This window comes from Euprymna scolopes, chromosome 20 (genome assembly GCF_053919585.1).
Source record: "Euprymna scolopes isolate OS-2025 chromosome 20, ASM5391958v1, whole genome shotgun sequence".
Taxonomy (NCBI): domain Eukaryota; kingdom Metazoa; phylum Mollusca; class Cephalopoda; order Sepiida; family Sepiolidae; genus Euprymna; species Euprymna scolopes.
Genome location: NC_136501.1, coordinates 78,502,742 through 78,522,676, shown reverse-complemented (window position 1 = coordinate 78,522,676; position 19,935 = coordinate 78,502,742). Strand labels below are relative to the sequence as shown.

At 32.5% G+C, this 19,935-nt stretch overlaps 1 protein-coding gene across 2 annotated transcripts in view; it reads left to right on the top strand.

Moving 5' to 3' along the window:
* LOC145241474 (fanconi-associated nuclease 1-like) overlaps window positions 1-19,935 on the top strand; it is a 281,174-nt gene that overhangs the window by 75,355 nt on the left and 185,884 nt on the right. Inside the window, exons 2-3 of one of the 2 annotated variants that reach the window (XM_080104461.1) lie at window positions 3,138-3,253; window positions 14,954-15,146. In XM_080104461.1, the coding sequence (XP_079960587.1) occupies window positions 14,954-15,146 (193 nt within the window). In that variant the 5' untranslated portion in view covers window positions 3,138-3,253. The remainder of the gene's footprint in view (window positions 1-3,137; window positions 3,254-14,953; window positions 15,147-19,935) is intronic. The other variant, XM_080104462.1, reaches the window with a different exon arrangement.

The window sequence follows — 19,935 nt, the reverse complement described above, 5'->3', positions numbered from 1 at the left end:
GTCTTAAGTAAAATTCTATTCATAAATACTTTTTAAAATGAAATTATTTAATTAATCGTAAATATTATTTAGACATAAAAATTAATTGATTACAAAACCTTTTAAAAATATATATTAATTTCTTTTTCATTCGGCAAAAAACTGCGCAAAACACTTTTAATTTTCAATTTAAAATTCTAGAAAAAAGATTATATTATTCTGCTTTTAATATAATCAAATTCAGGGTTTTATCTTTCTGGAGAAAAAAAATTTAAAAAAATGGACTTTATTTCAATGAAATTAAAAAAAAAACTTGACTGAATTGAATTAATTACCCTTGAATTAACGAAGGGGTTATTTAATAACTTTAGGTTTGGAAGAGATAGGTATGGGGTCGATTTTTTGGAAACATCAAAAGAAGCCAACAACTGTCAAAACTTTGCGAAATAATACAACGTGATCAATTTCATTTTAGGGATATTTCTTTCAAAAGCCTTCTTTTAAAAAAAGAAAAAAAAGTACATTGTTCTATTAAACCGTTTACTGTTTAAATAATTTGACTTTGCTCGTTTTATTTTAAGAAAATATAAGTTGAAAAAGCATTTTCATTCAGTATTAGAAGATTTATCAGTAAAAAAAAAACAATCGCCAAAAAGATAAGCGTTTTTTTTATTTTTACTCGCAATGTAGAGCCCTGCATACTTCTTTTCAAGTTAACTCTTTTGTAGTTTTGATTACAATAGATCTGAATGAATGAACCTTGTAAGGGAGGGGCACTAAGCATTGCCCTGTTAATAATGAATTTCTTTGGTTTCTTTTTATAACATGCTACATTTCTCCCTTGCGGTTAGAAATATCAGGAAATTTTTTTCTTTTTTTCAACATCAGACTAAAAGAATCGTAATGAAGGAATCGGAAAATTAAGGTATTTTTTAACGATGCGATTCCGATTCCGATACCTCCCAAAATACACCATTCTTACGATTAACGATTCCGATTCCGATTAATCGTCCCACCACTAGTTTGCATACTAAGGAATGGGTGTGAGCAAGTCCACTTGTTAAAGCATATTTATCCCTTGGAAGTAAAGGTTGATCTAGAATCTGCTCCAGTAAAATTTATTGAAGAATGGGGCAGTCGCTAATGATGAATCAGCACTCATGGTGTGCTGTGACTCATGTGATAATTGGTATCATTTTAGTTGTGTCGGGGTTAATGAGCAGGACACCATGGGGGAGTGGGCTTTTTTTTTTTTTTTTTTTTTTTTTTTTTTACAAAGGCATCACCACAATTATCAAGGCCCAGAGGCCACTCAAGGATAAGGGTTAAAGAGTGTACAGTAGAAGTTGGTCAATATAGTAATCATTAGTAATGAAAATTTGGTAAATTTAATAACTTATATGGAACGGCTCATCAAGAACTTATTTACTTTAGACTTGAACAAAACCATATTGTAGTCAGCCGGAAAGCAGGAAAACGGAAGACAATTCCACAGGCGTGCAGTTCTAAGAAAGAAGCTTTGTTCATGGAATCTACGTTTAGGTTTAGGCACAGATAAAGAGTGGGGGAAATTATTGATAGTGTTTACAGCTAGACGAGTGTTTCTTGTGAAAGTTTGGCGAGGGGGGACCATAGATTGAAGCTCAGTTGAACACTTTCCATGAAAATAACGATACATCAGAGACAAACTCGCAACATCTCTTCTGTGAGATAGAGGTTGCAAGGAGGAGAAAAGGACATCTCCTACGAGGCTACGAAGTCTATTTTGAACTCTATCAAGGCAGGACAAGTTCTTTCTAGCAGCTCCTGCCCAGATGTGGCAACAGTATTCCATCCTTGGACGTACCTGGCTCTTATATAGATAGAGAATAGCATCAGCAGTGAGATATCTACTGGATCGATAGAAAGATCCCACCATTTTTCCAGCGGCCTTGGCAACAGATTTGATATACGTGTTCCATTTAAGATCAGGAGTAATGGTCAAGCCCAGAAGCTTGTCAAAACTTGAGGCCTCCTGAAGACGAGAGCCATTCATTTCAATTGATGACAAATGTGGATTAGAATGTTGATGATGTAAAGAGAGAAGCTTGGTTTTAGATGCATTAAAAGTAACCAGCCACTCCTTTCCCCATTGTACTACGTGCTCAAGATCAGAGGAGAGAGAATTGGAGAGAACTTGCTCGTTTACTGTCTTAGATGTGGTACCATAAATGGTAGTGTCGTCAGCATAAATGTCTACACATGATGTAAGGATATGATTTGGAAGATCATTAATGTAATGGGCTTGTCCAAATTGTGTGAATAAAATGTAGCAATAAAATTCAATTGCTGTTATTGTATAATTCTGAGCTGCTGACACTCGTTTTATTATTGTTTCTGGCTAAATTTAAAAAAAAAAAAAAAAAAGGATAATAAAGGGAGATAATTTAAATGTGAATTGTTTCATGCTAATTAGTGGAAGAATCAGTTTGGGTTTCTCTTGTATCAATATTTCTCATTCCTTTATTCCTTTTCTTCCTAAGTGAAGTAGCTAAAATACACAATGGCAATTTATTGATTATGAAAAGGGCTCCGGCCTCTTTATAAAAAAATGTAAAATATTTTTCACTTTTTTCTTTCACTGATAATAGCGTAATATTGTTCAAATAAAGTATTTCATTGAATCTTATGATCAATAATTGTAATCAATTGATTTAAGATGTAGTCACTTTCTTGTGACTAATTATTGATCAAGACAATATAGATTTTTTTTTGTATAAAATCATTCATCGGCAGGCATACATATTTGAATGCAGTAATGAAAAAATTAACTATATTAAAGTTAAGTCCCTTCGGACAATCCTTGTTATCCATTATTGACAGTTTTTAAATTAATTCATTTCAATTCAATAATGAAATATTAACTATATTAAAGTTAAGACCCTTGGAACAACCTTTGTTATTTGTTTAAATGGAAGTTTTTAAATTTTCACATATTTTAATAAAAAAGTAATGAATAACCATTACTTTTTCCTCCTTTCCTTGGCAGCGTGTTAGAAATTTGACAATTACATCATACCTCCTATTGTATTTATTTGGACCAATCAAATCAGTCTATTCTATTTACTGCATAGCGTTTCGCTTTCACGTTTTTTTTATATTGCATGTTTTCTTTTCAGTTTCAATCAAGGCAGCCGTACTGTACGGATGGAGCCAAGTTCCGCTCCAGTTTCATTCAACCAAGTCGTACAAGAAGGATGTTTGACCCCCCCCCTTTTTTTTTTTTATATAAAAGGTACGATTGTCGAATGTTATTCTTTTGATAACTTTTGTTTAAAAAAAAAAAAAAAATTTAAACGGAATGAAATTTAAATTTCCGTTCCATTTTTACAATAACCGTAAAACAATATTCTCTGCAAGTTTTACCCTATTTTCATTTAAAAATTAAATTATTTCGTTTTTGTTAATAAAATTTTAAATTTATAAAAAAAAAGATCTTTCGTTTTTTTATATATATATAAAAAGTACAGTTGTTGAATGTTATTCTTTCGATTACTTTTTTTACAATAATAAAAAAAAAGATTAAATGGAATTGAAATTTGAATTTCTGTTTCATTTTTGTAACAACGATAAAACAAAGCATTCTCCACAAGTTTTACTGTGAGTTTTGAATTGAAACCTGTAAAAGTCGACTTTTTTGGAGTTGGTGTTAATATAAAAATTTATCTATTCATATAATAATTAATAATCCGAAAAGTGCAAAGTTCAATTAAAAAAAAAGAAAAAGCCACACAGGCCAAAATTCTAAAAAAAAAACAAAAAACCCCCAGCTAAATTCAGAATAATTGGCCTAAAAACGCAAGAAATAATAACGCAGCATGGTGCGTTTAACATTGTAGCCAGTGCCTATTTGGCAATGAGAGTTTAATTGTGTACGTCAGCCCAATTTTTGATAGATGAGAGAGAGGAGGAGGGGGTTAAGAAAGTTTGTAACTCCTTTTTTAAATGGGAATATTCATCGGTTATGTGAGAAAGATGGTCACAAAGTGGGCGACTAATTAAGTAAAACTTTATCATTGAAAACTGATCCCCGATGCTGAAAGTCATAAAAATATAGTTTTTCAAAATTTTTTTTAATCTGAAAATTAAGTTTGTAATCGATAAGATTAATGTGTAAAAAGAAAAAAGTGTAAATTGTAAAATTTAGAGGTAAGGGGTGGGGGCAATTTTGTAAACGTCCATCTAATTTTGACTGCCATAGCCAATAATAGCAGTAAAATAAAATTTATTCATTATAATTTTTGTAGTATTCTCAAGAAGAAAGATTCTAAAAAAATCTTGGATTTTTTTTTTTACTCTCTATAAAACCGGTGAATTTAAAACAAAAACTCTCCCAAAAACTAAAACAGGAAAAATTAAACCCAATGTTTATTTGTACATAGTTTTGATGTAGAGAATGAAAATGTGATTTTTATAATTCTCTCCAAAACCAAATAATTGATCAATTTTGTTATTTTTTTTACAGACTTATTTTAAAAAAGGAGCTGAACTATATATCAACTGAATAAAAATGTAAAAAAAAAAAGAAGAAAAATTCTCATTTTCACCCCACCCCCAACATAATCTTTTTTGGAGGATTCACATGTTAGATTTTTTTACATATTAAATTATACTGGAATGATGAAATAAAATATACTTAATTTTGGATTACAATCATTGCCTATTTATATGATTTTTCTCAATTTTTCAGAAAAAAAGTTAGAAAATATTAAAATTATTTAAGTTTTATGAAATTTTAAAAAATTATTTATTATTTACATTTGACAGTTGTAACCTGTGTAATTTAAAATAATTTCAAAAATTATTTATTTTTTTTATGATTGAATTTTTCAAGGTTCATGAAAAAAAATCTGGAAGATTTTCTCTTAAAACTTATGAATAAACAGACAATTTTTCTGTTAATAATTAAAAAATAAATTTTAATCAATGCCGGTTTTTGTTAATGAATAAATAAAAAATATATTTAAAATCAAACGTGAATAATTTTTGGAATGGTAGACCAATATTGTAAAAATCAGCATGTTTTCTTTAATGGTTACATCTGGAAACGTAATATTTGACCCTGGGAAAATTCTGGGACTTGAGCCCCAGAGTGTTTTAAAACACACCTTTTGGTGCTAATTTTATTTTTCTCCTAAAATTCATACTTGTGTCTAAATAAGGGTTTTAAATGGTACCAAATTTTAAAAAATTAAGGCATCTTTGTCATGGAACAGTGTTATTTGGCTGTTTTACATCAAGCCAGGGGTAAAATAGGTAACCGTTGTACGACTGATTTTGGCTAAAAATACCAGAGAAGTACCTCTTGTAGACTCGATTTTACAAATATTGATTATATATTTATAGATTGAACTTTAATACATGCAATTGGTTGTATGCTCATGTACTGTAAGCCTTGCCCACTAGGGAATTTTTAAAATATTCTCATCAATGAGCTCAACAACTTGCCTGTTGGTATAAGGGTACTTTTGTTGGGTGATTTCAATTTGGATCAGCTTCTTGCAAACAATGTGACATTAATAGAATCCTATAATGGATCTCAACAATTTCTTCAGCATTCAAATCACACCACTCAAATTGAAGGTGGTATATTTGACATAATTCTTGATACAGAACTTTCTTCTTCACCAACACTGTGGCTTCCCAGCCCATTTAGTGATCATTTTGTTTTGTACTTTAATGCATGATTATTTTATATCTGTTTTGATTCATTCACTTCATATTGATAAAATAATAAAAAAAATAACATGTGAAAACCCCCCCTCAAAATTTAACATCTAGAATAATAATAAAAGTCTCATACAGAAGCAATACCATGTCAATTTGCTAACATTGCTTCATTACCTACATAAACATAACAAAAGTATCAGTCGGGGACCATATAGTTTTTGGCTTGTTTATTATTTCACTTTCTCTCTCAGACTTTTTCTTAATCGTTTTACACCAAAATTGATTTCAATTATTTTCTCTGAAAACCACATGTACCAACAAAGTAAATAAATGCGCTTTTATTTCTTTTAAATTGTGTCAATTTAATTCAATTATTTCTATATATTTACTTACTTTAAATCATTGGAATTCCCTAAAAAATAATTTAATAAATTTTTTTTTCAAGATTAAGAATAAGTTAAAATGTTAGCTTACAGTTAAAAAAAGTTTTGAATTAAAAATAGGTTTCTGACAGATTTAGCAGTTTAATTAACTGTTAAATCTTTATTAATCACAGTAGTTTTGGTGGTCATTTTCCAGCATAGCCAATAAAATGAAGAAGTGGTAAAAAAATAAAACAAATCTATAACAAATACTATCGAAAGCAAGTTCCTGGATAAGTTTTTTTTGTTTTAACTTATTTTAAAGCGTTTATTTCATTTGATATACAATTTATTGGTGCGTCTCTACCAGTATTTTGTTTAATTTTTGCTTTTTAAACATTTATTGAGACTCCCCAGATGACTATATAATAGGTGAAAGTAAAGAATAGTTACAAAACAGTGAAACATCCTCCCATGTTAAGAATGGGTTTCTAAATAATATCATTTTAGTACGATACCTTAATTCAAGGGTTTAAAATTTAAATAATGCTTAGTTATAGGAAGTAATAATTGATGTTTCCCAGAATAAAGAGGAATTTCATAAAAATAATTTATACATTACTTTTTCAGGCTACAAATTGAAAAAATATTTTTATTAATTTACTTTCTATTTTGTCAAATTAAAAATATTTTTCTATAAAAAAATAAGATCATCAGAAATAATTTTTTATTTTATCTTACAATTAGATATAGATTTTTTATTTTGTTATCTTATGATCAGAAATGATTTTTTATTTTATCTTATGATCAGAAATAATTTTTATTTTGTTATCTTATGATCAGAAATAATTTTTTTTATTTTGTTATCTTATGATCAGAAATAATTTTTTTTATTTTGTTATCTTATGATCAGAAATAATTTTTTCATTTTGTTATCTTATGATTAGAAATAATTTTTTTTATTTTGTTATCTTATGATCAGAAATAATTTTTTCATTTTGTTATCTTATGATCAGAAATAATTTTTTTTATTTTGTTATCTTATGATCAGAAATAAATTTTTTCATTTTGTTATCTTATGATCAGAAATAAATTTTTTCATTTTGTTATCTTATGATCAGAAATAATTTTTTTCATTTTGTTATCTTATGATCAGAAATAATTTTTTATTTTGTTATCTTATAAGAAATAATTTTTTTATTTTGTTATCTTATGATAAGAAATAATTTTTTTATTTTGTTATCTTATGATAAGAAATAATTTTTTTATTTTGTTATGATCAGAAATAATTTTTTATTTTGTTATCTTATGATAAGAAATAAATTTATTTTGTTATCTTATGATCAGAAATATTTTTTTTAATTTTATCTTATGATCAGAAATATTTTTTAAAATTTTATCTTCAGATCAGAAATAAATTTTTTATTTTATCTTATGATCAGAAATAATTTTTTATTTTGTTATCTTCAGATCAGAAATAATTTTTTTATTTTGTTATCTTATGATCAGAAATAATTTTTTATTTTATCTTATGACAGAAATAAATTTTTTATTTTGTTATCTTATGATTAGAAATAAATTTATTTAAAACATGAAATTTAGTTTAATAGTGTTGTTACAGCGGTTGTCCTGTGGTTCACATAGAAGAAATTCAGAATAGTACTTGGATAGATGTACAATTTTATTTGCGTATCCAAGTAGTTTAGAATGATATATGAATGAACTTTGTAGGTCAATAAACAACTGAGATATTGTCTTTCAAAGTTGGTTAGTATTCACATTTTTTGACATTTTTCATAAAAAGGTCAAGGTCATATCTCAGGAACCTCTTGACATTGAGAAGTTTAACAGGTGCCATTCAATTCCTTTCATGGAAATTTATAAGTGCAGCTAATTTGAAAAAAATCCGTGTCAGACATGGTATTTGTCCCCCCCCCCCCCCAAAAAAAAAAAATTTGTTAATTTGACATGGAATGAGCCATTTCTAAATTCTTATGTTTATAGCTAACTATAGCTAAATCTATAAACATCACTTAAGTTTTTACATTTTCAGCTAAACTTATTTGACAAAACCAATATTTCTATTCTTAGCCTAGCTAGATCACTGCTGTTCGCTTATCACTAGATAGATAGATAGATCGATCGATAATAGCTAGTTAACACTTTTAACCCTGCTGTTATCTAACAATGTGTAATGTGGCTGTTCAAACCTACTGACTTTGTATCTCAACCACATGGTGCCCTTTTTTTCTTTTCACACCAGTTTGCGCACACTTCCTAATTTGCATATACATTCAAATGCTGCTCCTACAATCGCTTGCCATCCATCCTCCAGCTATTGCTATTTTCCCATGCATTCATGCATGCTCTGTTTACATATGTAAAGCATTACTTAACACATTTCAATATGTTTTTTATTAATTTGCTAACAAACAAGGAATTTTTACAGTTAGCTGCTTCCATAGTTAATGAAATGTTAACTATTCTGTTTTATGCATGTGACATTTTTTATATACAATAATTAAATGTCTATTTCATTATATTTCAAGCCAAAGGTAAGACTTTTACTGTTATATTTCACTTGACTAATGATTGAACCAAAATTTTAACAAAATATAATGTATATTTGTAATAATTTTTTTCTTATATTTTTAAGGCCATATTGGGCTATTTTTCTTGTAGCTGCAAAAAGATTTATGGCCATTTTGATTTTTGCCATTTTGCAATGTTCAAATCAAATTTTATAGAGTGTAAAATGTTTATATGTGATTTAATGTTAAATGAGACATGTTAAATGTATGTGGCGGTCGATATCAGTAAAAAAAAAGGAAGGTCCACATGCAGAGACGAGTTATCAACGTCTTTATCTTAAGAAGGTTAACACCGGAAAGAAGAAAACCTGACTCCTTAAGGGAAGAGTTCTCAACCAAAAGGGCATAACTCAGAATGCTAAGGTTTACTCTCTTAACATTTAAAGCCTGATCATTCTTCAATATAGAGTAAATATTACAATGAATTAATTTTCCATCCATCCATAGCCTTTGAAGCCCTGGAGGGGCATAGGCCATCTACAACTTTGTAGATGCTTTTGTAGCGAGGAGTTCTTTTTTCAGGGTGAGGATGCTGGCCCCATGCCTAGCCTTCCCAAATGGTCACGCATCTGGTACTGGCCAGGCTCAATGTTGCTTAACTTCGGTGATCTGGCAAGAACCAGTGTGTCGACGTGAGTGTACCATACATGAATTAATTTTATTTACACTAGTTTTACTTGTATTTTTTGTTGTGGGTGTCAAAAATTAGTGTCATGCATGCAAAATGATGACATCATTGATACTGTGTTAAACATTGGCAATTTTACACAAGAATTTGGAGGTGCCTAACATGAATTTAGAAAGATTCGTCCATTTCTTCTAAGTAGGAAAATTGGGTCATTATTGATTGAAAACTCGTGTCGACAACATTGAACCGTTTTTCTGTAATAAGAAACAAATATACACTGATGCTCGGATTTGATGTGTTATATAGACATGCTAGTCTCATCAAATCTTGCAGAAGGAGAGGTTGAGTGTATAAAATATGCTACACCCGACGGTCTTTCTTTGGTTTTCAGACAGAAGACACATGTCTATATTACCAGTTTGTTACCGTTACAAGAAAATATTATTTGTAAGCAACAATGCCATTTTGTTGCAAACTTTAATGCCCCCCCCCTCCCTTCGCACAGCAGTAAGATAATTCTGACACATTGCAATGAAAACGTCTTTACTCTAAAATTAAGTCAAGAACTTTTATCTGATTTGACAACATGTCTCATTGGAAGGCAAAAACTTTTTCAAAGAAATATCCAGAAAGATTAAAGAAAGGAGAATTATGTCGAGGTGTTTCCTGTATGCGAGAAGTAGAAGACTGGTTGGAAGAATTTGAAGGCGTCTCCTTTGGCATAGAACAACAATTGGCTACAGAGGAAGACTCTGAATCCTTAGCAAGGTTAAGTAAAACTTCTTTCTGCTTCAAGTAGGGTTGTACTGATTACTCGGCAGGTAATCGGTAATCGGCCTAATTGACCACTTTGCCGATTAATTGGTAATTGGCTGATATGTTTATTAATCAACTGATTAATTACTTTTCTCTTTTTTATTAAACCTAAACCATTTCATCACTGCCAAGTGACCTATCATGTAGCTTTGACACATTAACATAGTAACTGCTAATTTAACTTTTGTTAAATGTCTGGCCACTTTGCCTTTATTAAATAAAATTACAAAATACAAAGTACAATTTCCAATTCTTAAAGGAATATAATTAAACAATTAGATAAGAAAAAAAAGAAATTACAAACCAACTTCAAAGTAAAATCAGGATCGGTTTAATTTGGAAAAACAAACTCATTCAAGATGTGACCATACGGTGGAATTCAACATATTATATGCTAAAAAGAAATTTAGAACAATGAAAAACTCTTGTAATGTATTCTGTTGATAAGAGTCCTACCTTAACAACTTACTAATGGAGATTTATTCAAAACATTGTCCAGTTAATGAGTTCATTTGAAAAAAATCATTATAGAAGCAAGTCACAGAACTTCAACCATATCGATAATGCCTACAATTTTAGCTTTGAGCTTATTTCTTTTTTAGCGAGATCCATTTGTCGCGGTGGATACTCAGATAGCATGTGTTGTTTGCCTTTTAGACGTCAATTGGTTTTATGCTCTTTGCGTGAGTCAATTTATATGTAAATTAGCTTAACTCTCGCTTGATCTTGCAGGGAGATCTCTTCTCTGCTACAGGGCTCCCCACCAAGAACAGTTATGGTAATATCACCACCATTCGACACTGATGCGTCTGTAGCAGAGGGTGATTGTAGAATTTAGGTACAGTAATCTCTTGCGAATTTCTTGGGTCAGTGAACTGTCCTCCCTGCATGGTTGAGTTGCTTGTTCAGTTGTTTTTATTGGTGATTGTAAAGGGTTGAAAATTTCTGTTTCAGGCGCATCCAACACAGTGGTTTCACACTCAATGTGGGCTTTCTTTAATCTGTCCACAGACACCGTCTCGGTGCGACCATTTATATTCAGCTTGAAATATTTTTTTTCTTGCCAAAACTTTGAATGGCCCCAGATAGGGAGGGTTCAAAGGTCCATGGACTGCGTCATTTCGAGTGACTACATGAGCCCATTTATCCATATTTCTCGGGACATATGCTGAAATCATTTGTAGACGAGGACACAGGGGAGGTAGTCTCGAAAAATATGTCCAAAGCCGTGAGATATACGATGAGATATCTGTGTTGGATGAATTTTCATATGCGAACATTGTACCAGGCAAAGTCAGGTTAGTGCTATACAGCAGTTCTGCACAATTGTTAGTTGGTAGGTTGAAAGTGATGAGCGAGTGAATTTGATCTGCCCAATCGCGGTCTTAGTCTGCTAGAGCGTTTGCAGAGTCTAAGCGAGGAGGTTGAAATTGCTGAGCGAGTGCAAGTGGATCTGCACATTCTTAGTCTGCAGAATCTAGGCGATAAGGTTGAAGTCAGTTACACAAAAGCTTGCAAGTGAGTCTGCAGTGCCAAGTACAGGCAAGTTTGTACCCATATCGGTGTGCATCGTTCATATTGATCGGGTTTCCTATGTGTTGGTTGAATCAACGAACGTCCAGTCATTGAGTTTTCCAATGTGCGTGTCGCAGCTAACTCATTTTAAACTGGTAACTTCTTCTATAACGCACAGTCGTTGAGTTTTTCCTTGAGGTGGATTAGTTATTATATCCCGAACTGTTTTAGCTAATGATGCCGACATGCCACAACACAAAATGCGTAGCTGATTATGTAGGGGGACATCATGAATTTCAAAAAAAGGCGTCCACTTGTACAAACCATAATTTCGCATCTTCTGCGAATGATGGTAGAGATATAGAACTCATTTTTTTTTTTTTTTTTTTTTTTTTTTTTGAACAGACCAAATGAATAAAAGAAAATTTTATGAACTAGCTGTCCAAGAGAAATTTGCACACAAAAAAACGTTTCTTTTTCAAAATATAAAATGTCACAATTCATAAATAATACTAAAAGGAAAAATTGTCTTTTTTTAGTGTGTGTGAGTGTATAAAAAAAAAAAAAAATTCAGACGTTCTTCAAAACTGTCTTTGAATAAAGTAATAAAGTTTCAACAACCTAGCACAAAAGCACAAAAAATTCTTTTGATCGTCTATAGTACTACTTTGTAGTAATTTTTTATTGAAGGAAAAAAGTGTTATCAAAATTAAAGCAAAATATTCAATGTAGTTTAAATTAAGACTTATAACAATGAATAATCTGTTCGTCCGAAGCAAAATTTTTATTTTTGTTTGTTTGAACCAGTTGCTCTTTTGTAATTCCAGTAGGATGTTTAAACTGATATTAGTCGAATTGTGTTGTTTTTTTTTTTTTTTTTTTTACATGGATAATGTGTTCATCGAAGACTTTAGCGAGGTTTGTTCATCGCGATGAATACTCAGTATGTGTTGTCTGCCTTTTAGACGTCAACCGGTTTTATGCTCTTTGCTCTTTGTGTGAGTTGATTTATTTTAGCTTAACTCTCGCTCGATCTCTTCTTTGCTACACTTTCAAAAGCTGTCCAATCTAATTCTGATATTTCTGACTTTAGTCAAATCCTTACTACTGTTGAACAATAAATCAATTGAAACAAGATTTTCGTCATATCTAAATGATAAAAACTTGTGTGTGCTTACTTTTTGAGATCCAAGATTCAAATTTAAATTTCAAAAGAATGACATTGAAAACACTAAGAATTGTATTCTACATCTTCTACTTTCTACTAATGATAATGAAACAGAATCAGCAGGATACACTTCTTCAAGCTCTGTTGAGGATCAAACTATCTCTTTCAAATCTGATTGATGAATTAGTTTCAAATAAGCTTACAATAACAAATAAAAACTTAGAGCAGGTAGAAACTGAGTTAAACCTGGAGATTGCAACTACAACAGAAATACAAAAATCACAATTTCAACTCAAAAGGAACAAATCTCTCAAGTGCATAAAAAAACTTTATTATGTAGTTTTACCATTACTTGCAAGAGGTGATGAATCATCTCAGAGACCTTACCACTGCTGAGTAAAATGGCTTCAAAATATTTAAATGCACCATCTTTATCTGTGGGGAGCGAAAGGCTCTTTATTACAGGTGGTAATGTGTATTAACCTACGAGAAACAGGTTGTGTCCTAAGAATGGAGAAACTCTAATATTTCTACATTGTAACTTAAAAGTAATCAACTTTAAATACTGAGGAGACTGAGAGTGGAGGGGGCAGGCAACAAGAAAAGAAGAGAAAGTAGAGCAATACCAGGTGCAGAACTTCAGTTTATAGTTATTCACTTAAATTTAATTGAATGATGATCAACGGATGTTTCACACTCTCATATTTTTATTGTCAGCAGAAATCGGTGAATCAAATTTTCAATTAAATCGATTTATTGCCTGCTCTAGTTGAGAATCCATTATGGTGCACTGGGAGGAAGCTTAACATGCCTCTCTGCAGTGACTTAGTCTACGATACATTGTAATCTACATTGCATTGTAGAGCACCTACTGTTCATTTTATAAAGCTATTTTTATATATGATGGTTTGAATTTAAGTTTAAAATGCAAACGTCAAATATCCTAGTTTAGTTGTGCTTCATTTCAAATGCACCCCTGTTGATTTTATATGTCAGGCATTTCAGCTTATGTGGTGATAAAACTTCTCAAATGCACTTGTGATGTTAGGCTGTGTAAGGTGTTAACTTGGTCAAAATCGCCTGTTTCTTCTTTCATCTGATTATTCTGATTATTAATACTTATCCAAGACATTCTGATATAAAACCTATCTAAGATGTGATTTAAGTACCTTTGTGTGAAATTTGATAAAAATCGGCCCAGCCGTTTTTGAGTTTATAGAGAACGAACACACACACACACACACACACACACATATATCTATATTTTATATAACAGCAGAGTTCTGTTAGTATAAATGAAAATATAAGCACAAACCTTGCTATTTTTAAAAGAAAAAAATGTTTGTTTTATCTTTCGCTTGGTGTACGCTTTAAATGTCCAAAATTCTCATTTTCAAATTACTGCATTCACTAAGATTATTCAATGTATATGTGAATTATTGTAATTCTAATAAATATATACATTATCTTATATTGTACATGCATGTCAACATTGAAAGATAGAAGCGAAGTGTATTTTCTAGTTTCATGAGATGGAGCATTGACTGACGCCATGTTCTTTGTTGTCGAGTGGTGTTTGGAAAAGAAATTTCAGCAATCTGGTTTAGATCTAGCTCATCCAATCAAATTGCCTGGATTTTAATATTGCTAGCATAAGGAGGCATTCATTATTTATGCATAGCACATGAGTAAATGTTAAATATACGGAATGAAAAGATAAACACTGACAGTGCAGCCGGTATTATGAAGCTAATGTAAAAAGATACCCAATCTCTTCAATAGATATTTTAAAGAGGATGAAATTATCTCCAACCTTCTCAAAGTATGACTATTGTGAAAAATTGAGTCTCCTCGGAACTATTATAGGAATTTACGCTATTGAATAAAATCGACTGATAATATCCACAAAGCCTACAACAAGTATTGGCAGGTAGTATGATCATATCGAACTTATGTGGTGTTTGTGTTTGCATTCTTATGTTTTTTTTTTTTTTTGTCTAGACAGGAAAAATTGTTTCCATTTTTTTTAATTGCGGAGATATATGAGAAAGGTAAATGATATTTACAAACGTAAAGCAGTACATTTACTGCTAGTGGAGATCCACATTTTGAATTTTGCTAGGTTCAGCCACATTGATGAGTCACAAAAAACAACAAAATATTCATTAATTTATTTCTTTTGCAGATGGCTGCTAAAAATATTCAGACTGGCAACAAAACAGCAAAAGACAATCAGTCAACAATTCTTTGTTTTTTTTCCAAAGAATCCGCATCAATGCATCCAAATTCTTTGAATACCCAAATCGATTCATATGATCCAAAAACTCAATTAAATCGCAATTCATTAAGAAAATTGTCGAAACAACATTTAATTAAAGGTAAGTTTTAAGTTTTTTTTCACATGCTTTTATATAGTATGAACACTCTAAACTGCCTAGAAGGAAATACTGTGTTCTTTTGCACTGCACGTGTGTATAATTGTGAGGCAAGAGTTGCACAATCCCCAACTAAACTAAATCGGCATTGTTTGAGTCCAGTGGAAAGGCAAAGTCCAGGATGAGATACATACATACAAAACCTGGAAGTCCCAAATGGTCATCCGTTTAGTAAAATGGCCACTCATTTAGTAAAATTTAGTAAAATGGTCGCCTATTTAGTAAAATGGTCACCCATCTATTAAATCATCTGTCCATATAAATACCTCGGTGTTAGACCTCAAAACTTTTAAGTAAACACCAAATTTTCAGATTTAAAAAAGAAATGTTTAAATTGAGCAATCGAGTAAAAATACTAGTAAAAATCTGTAGATCATGTTCGTTTGTCTCGATGCACATTGAATGGCATCCACTTAATCAAAGTTGGAGACACAGACAAATACTTTTTCTTTTTTCATGAAAATTGCTCAAGACGAAGCATAAAACCACTTGATGTAAGGAGCTAACAAGAACGAAAGTTAATTATCGCAAAGACAGAAGATCTTAACCTGGAAAAGACCGTCGGGTTAGAAGGAAAACAGTGAGCAGGAAGAGAGTTCCACAACCTTGCAGTCCTTAGAAAAGAATCTATTGGAATAGGAAGCTGCATTTCAATAAGGTATTTAAACAGCGAATTGATGGAGATTTCTAGACTAACAAGTCAAATGAGTTGGAATAAAGGAAGCAGGGAATAGATCAGACAATTCTGAGGAACGCACACCATAATAGTATTTGTAGAAAATACTGAGACTAGCAACATCACATATTTTAAATTTTAAGTGAAGCCATTATTTACAGATCATATTATAAAATCAACAGTAGATTCTCTGCAGTGCAATATAGACTCTAATGTATTGTGGACTAAGTCATTACTAGGAGGCATGTGAAGCTACCTCCTAGTACACCGTGGTGGGTCCCCAATTAGAGCAGAAATCAATCAATTTGATTTAAAAATGGGCAATTTTTATTGATTTTGATGACAATAAAAAGTATGGGAGAATGGAAAATTTATTGATTCGCATACAATCCCAGACAATGTTGGGTCTCTCTGCTGTTATATATATAGTCACTATCCACAGAGATAATTTTTCTTGCCAATGTGTGGTTATTAATATTAAAAAACTGCATCCATTAAAGAAGATGGGGAGGATAGAAGTGCATTATGACGTCTTAAACAATGACGTCTATTAAAAAGAGACAGGGAAGGGGAGAAACTCTTAATGATGTCTTAAGGAATTACATCATAGATTAAACAAAGAGGGAAGAGTGGAGATTCTTTCTGATGTCTTAAAAAAATTACATCATCCATTAAAACAGTTTGAAACCCATACGACTCCTTATGTTGGTAGGACTAGTAAGTCCTACTTAATTTTCTTTTAATTTTCTTTTAATTTTCTGTGAAGGACTGGGGAAAAACATCTGAAAAATATTTCAAAATTCTTTATTACCAAATTAAAGCACATTGGTCCAACCGAAATTTTTTTTATGCAAATCACTCCAGACAAGGTATGAAGCCACTTGATATAAGGAGCTAAATAATACTACTTCAAAGTCAAAAACTGAAAATAAACCCAAGATTCATTTCTACTCTCTTTAAATTATAATCTGAGGCCAACTTAGTAAGAAACCCATCAGACTCAAATCAGAAATAAATGTCGAATCATATTTTCTCCATTCTTCTCCTTTCATAATTTTCCGTATGTGGCAAATTACAAAAATAAAGAATACCTTTAGGAGATTTAGATTTTATTTGACTAGAAGAAAACACGATACATATACAAGATGGCGACTTGGTATATCAAACAAAGGGAGACAATTTCCTAGGGGCAGACTACTCTCAAGTGATTATTATTTTACCACAATCACCACCACATCGAAAAGAAGTAGGGTGTAATGTGATGTCATTAAAATTACTAAACAAATGAATTAGTGTCTTTACAGGTCTAATCGATTAGGAGGGTTTATGACTTGAGTGGAACGATGCAGGATTTGTGGGCTAGTTGTGTGTTTTTTCACAGAGTCGTTCACAGTTCTTTTAGGGGGTAGTTCATGATTTTCCTTAGAGGACTGACTTCTTGGCTGAACTGGTGTTGGCAAATCCACAGTAATGTGCATTTCCTGATCGTTGTCTCTAGGGGGTAGACTTTTGGGCTGGGTTGATGTAGGTACATCCCTGGGAATATTCTCTTGTGGTCATTCATTATGGCCTCTGCCCTTGGGGACTAGATGCTTAAGTTAAACAGTTGCCTCACTACCATCTGATTTTCTAATGTGGGCATATTGTGGATTTGCATCTATCAGTTCGATCTCATCGACCAGTGGTTCGTGTTTGTTGTTCCTGGGATACTGTTTCATCAGTACTTTCCCAAGGTGACTTAGCCAAGCAGGTAAGGTGATCCCAGTGGTTGAGCGTCTGTTAAATTTGAATAGTCGTTCATGTGGTGTAGCGTTGGTTGATGTACACAGCAATGAACGACTAGCATGCAAAGCTTCAGCCGGACTTCTTCCCAGTGTGACTCTGGAAGACTTTTAGTTTTTTAAAGCTAGAAGGATTGACTGCCAGATAATGCCATTGTACCTTTCCACTTGGCCATTGCCGTCCGGATTATATGGAGTTGTTCTACTTGTGACAGCTCCATGATTGTGTAGGAAAGTTCTTGTTTCTTGGGGAAAAAAATGAAGATCCCCTGTCGCTGTGTATGTATGCCGGCATGCCAAAGATAGAGAATAGATTGGATAGGCAGCTGTTGACAGTTTTGGCTTCCATGTTTGGGCAGGCATAAGCAAAGGTAAACCTGGAAAATTCATCTACAATGCTTAGTAAATATCTGTTCCGAGATGAAGAAGGTAGTGGTCCCTTAAAGTCAATGCTTAGGCGATCAAATGGCTGAGTTGTTTTGACTAGATGTAAGTTAGGTGGTTTGTGGAAATTCAGTTTGATAATGTTGCATGTTTGACAATTAGCTGTCACTGCGCGGATTTCTTCAACTGAGTATGGTAAGTTTCTATTTCGAATAAAGGGTGTCCTTCTGGTTACACCTGGGTGACATAGGGATTTGTGTAATGCTAACAGTTTGTCGTCCGTAAGTGTAGCACAACTTGTTCGCGTGAGAGTGTCTGCTGCCACATTCTCTTTTCCTTCTCGGTACTGGATGTCAAAACTAAAAGGTGCAAGATTGATTCTCCAGCGCAGTATCTTTTCATTTTTTTATTTTGCCATGATTTTGTGTATCAAACATGAATCGGACAGATTTTTGGTCTGTTTTTAGAATGAAGTGCCTATCAATTAAGAAGTGTCTCCATTTCTCGACAGCATCAACTATTGCAAGAGCCTCTTTCTCTACTGATGCATAGTTTAATTCACTGCCTTGTAAAGATCTTGAGTGAAAGGCAACTGGTCGATTGTCCTAAGTACAGCGGATATAGAGTTGTGGGGTGCATCGGTTTCCACGACAAACATTAGATTGTTGCTAATTGCAGTCCGGCTGGCATTTATCAAGTCAGTTTTCAGTGTCTGAAAGGATGTTAAAGCCTCACCTGATAAACATGCCAATCACACGTTCCAACGACTTTTTATTTTGGGGTGCTGGTAATTCTACAAGTATGCATAGATGTTCTGGGTTCCCTCAGATATCTGGTATCCCAAATGATCAATTGTTTGGGTAGAGAATTTGCACTTCTCCTCATTGTAGGTCCAGTTATCCAGTCTGGCAGCCCTCTGGAAATGCTGAAGATTGATCTTGTGTTTTTCCAAGGTAGTGCCACAGATGATCAAATTGTCAACATATGCATAAGTTTCCTGTAAACCATGTTTTCCAATGAATTCATCCATTTTCCTTTGGAAACAAGCATTCCCATTACTCACTCCAAAAGCCATCCTAGTAAACTGGTACAGTTGACCCCCAGACTGGAAAGCAGTATAAGGTCTGTCATTGGAATGTAAGGGGATTTGATGGTATGCACTTTTCAAATCTATTGTACTGAAGTATTTATGCTGTGCAAGTTGGTTCACAATGCTTTCAATGTTGGGCATCTAGCAGTGTATATTTATTGACTGTTTGCAAATAGTCAATAACCATTCTTTTTTTTTTATGGTTACCATCCTCTTTCACAACCACTGGTTGTGCCCTCCATGGGGATAGACTTGGCTCAATAATCTCCTCCTTCAATAACCATTGTGTCTCTGAGTCAATGAACTGCTGGTCTGGCTTTGAGAATCTCCACAATTTGGTTGTGATAGGTTTGCAATTTTTGGATAAGTTAGCAAACAGGGTTGGAGGTTCAACATTGATAGTTGTGAGGGCACAGAATGTTCATGTTGGTTTGCTGCCACCAATATTTGATGACAAGACTTTCGTGTTGTTCTTGGAAATCAGTACCAAGGATCACATCAGTACACAAATCATTAATTACATTTAAATGTACTCACGTCCAAGACGGCTGAAGTCCACAACACAATATCCTGTAATTTTTGTGGTCTGTGCTCCTGCAGCCATGCGAATTGATCCTGAGCTTCTGTGTTGCTTCAGCTTAAGTCTTTTGGCAACATTGTGGCTTATAAAGCTTCTATTAATACTTCCACTGTCGATTAGGGCTTTCAGTTTGTCCTTTCAAAAACAAATTAGTGGATACTTTAAACCCCGACTCAGTAGCAGAAAAGATGGTTGAGAGTGTAAGGCCATTACTATTTGAT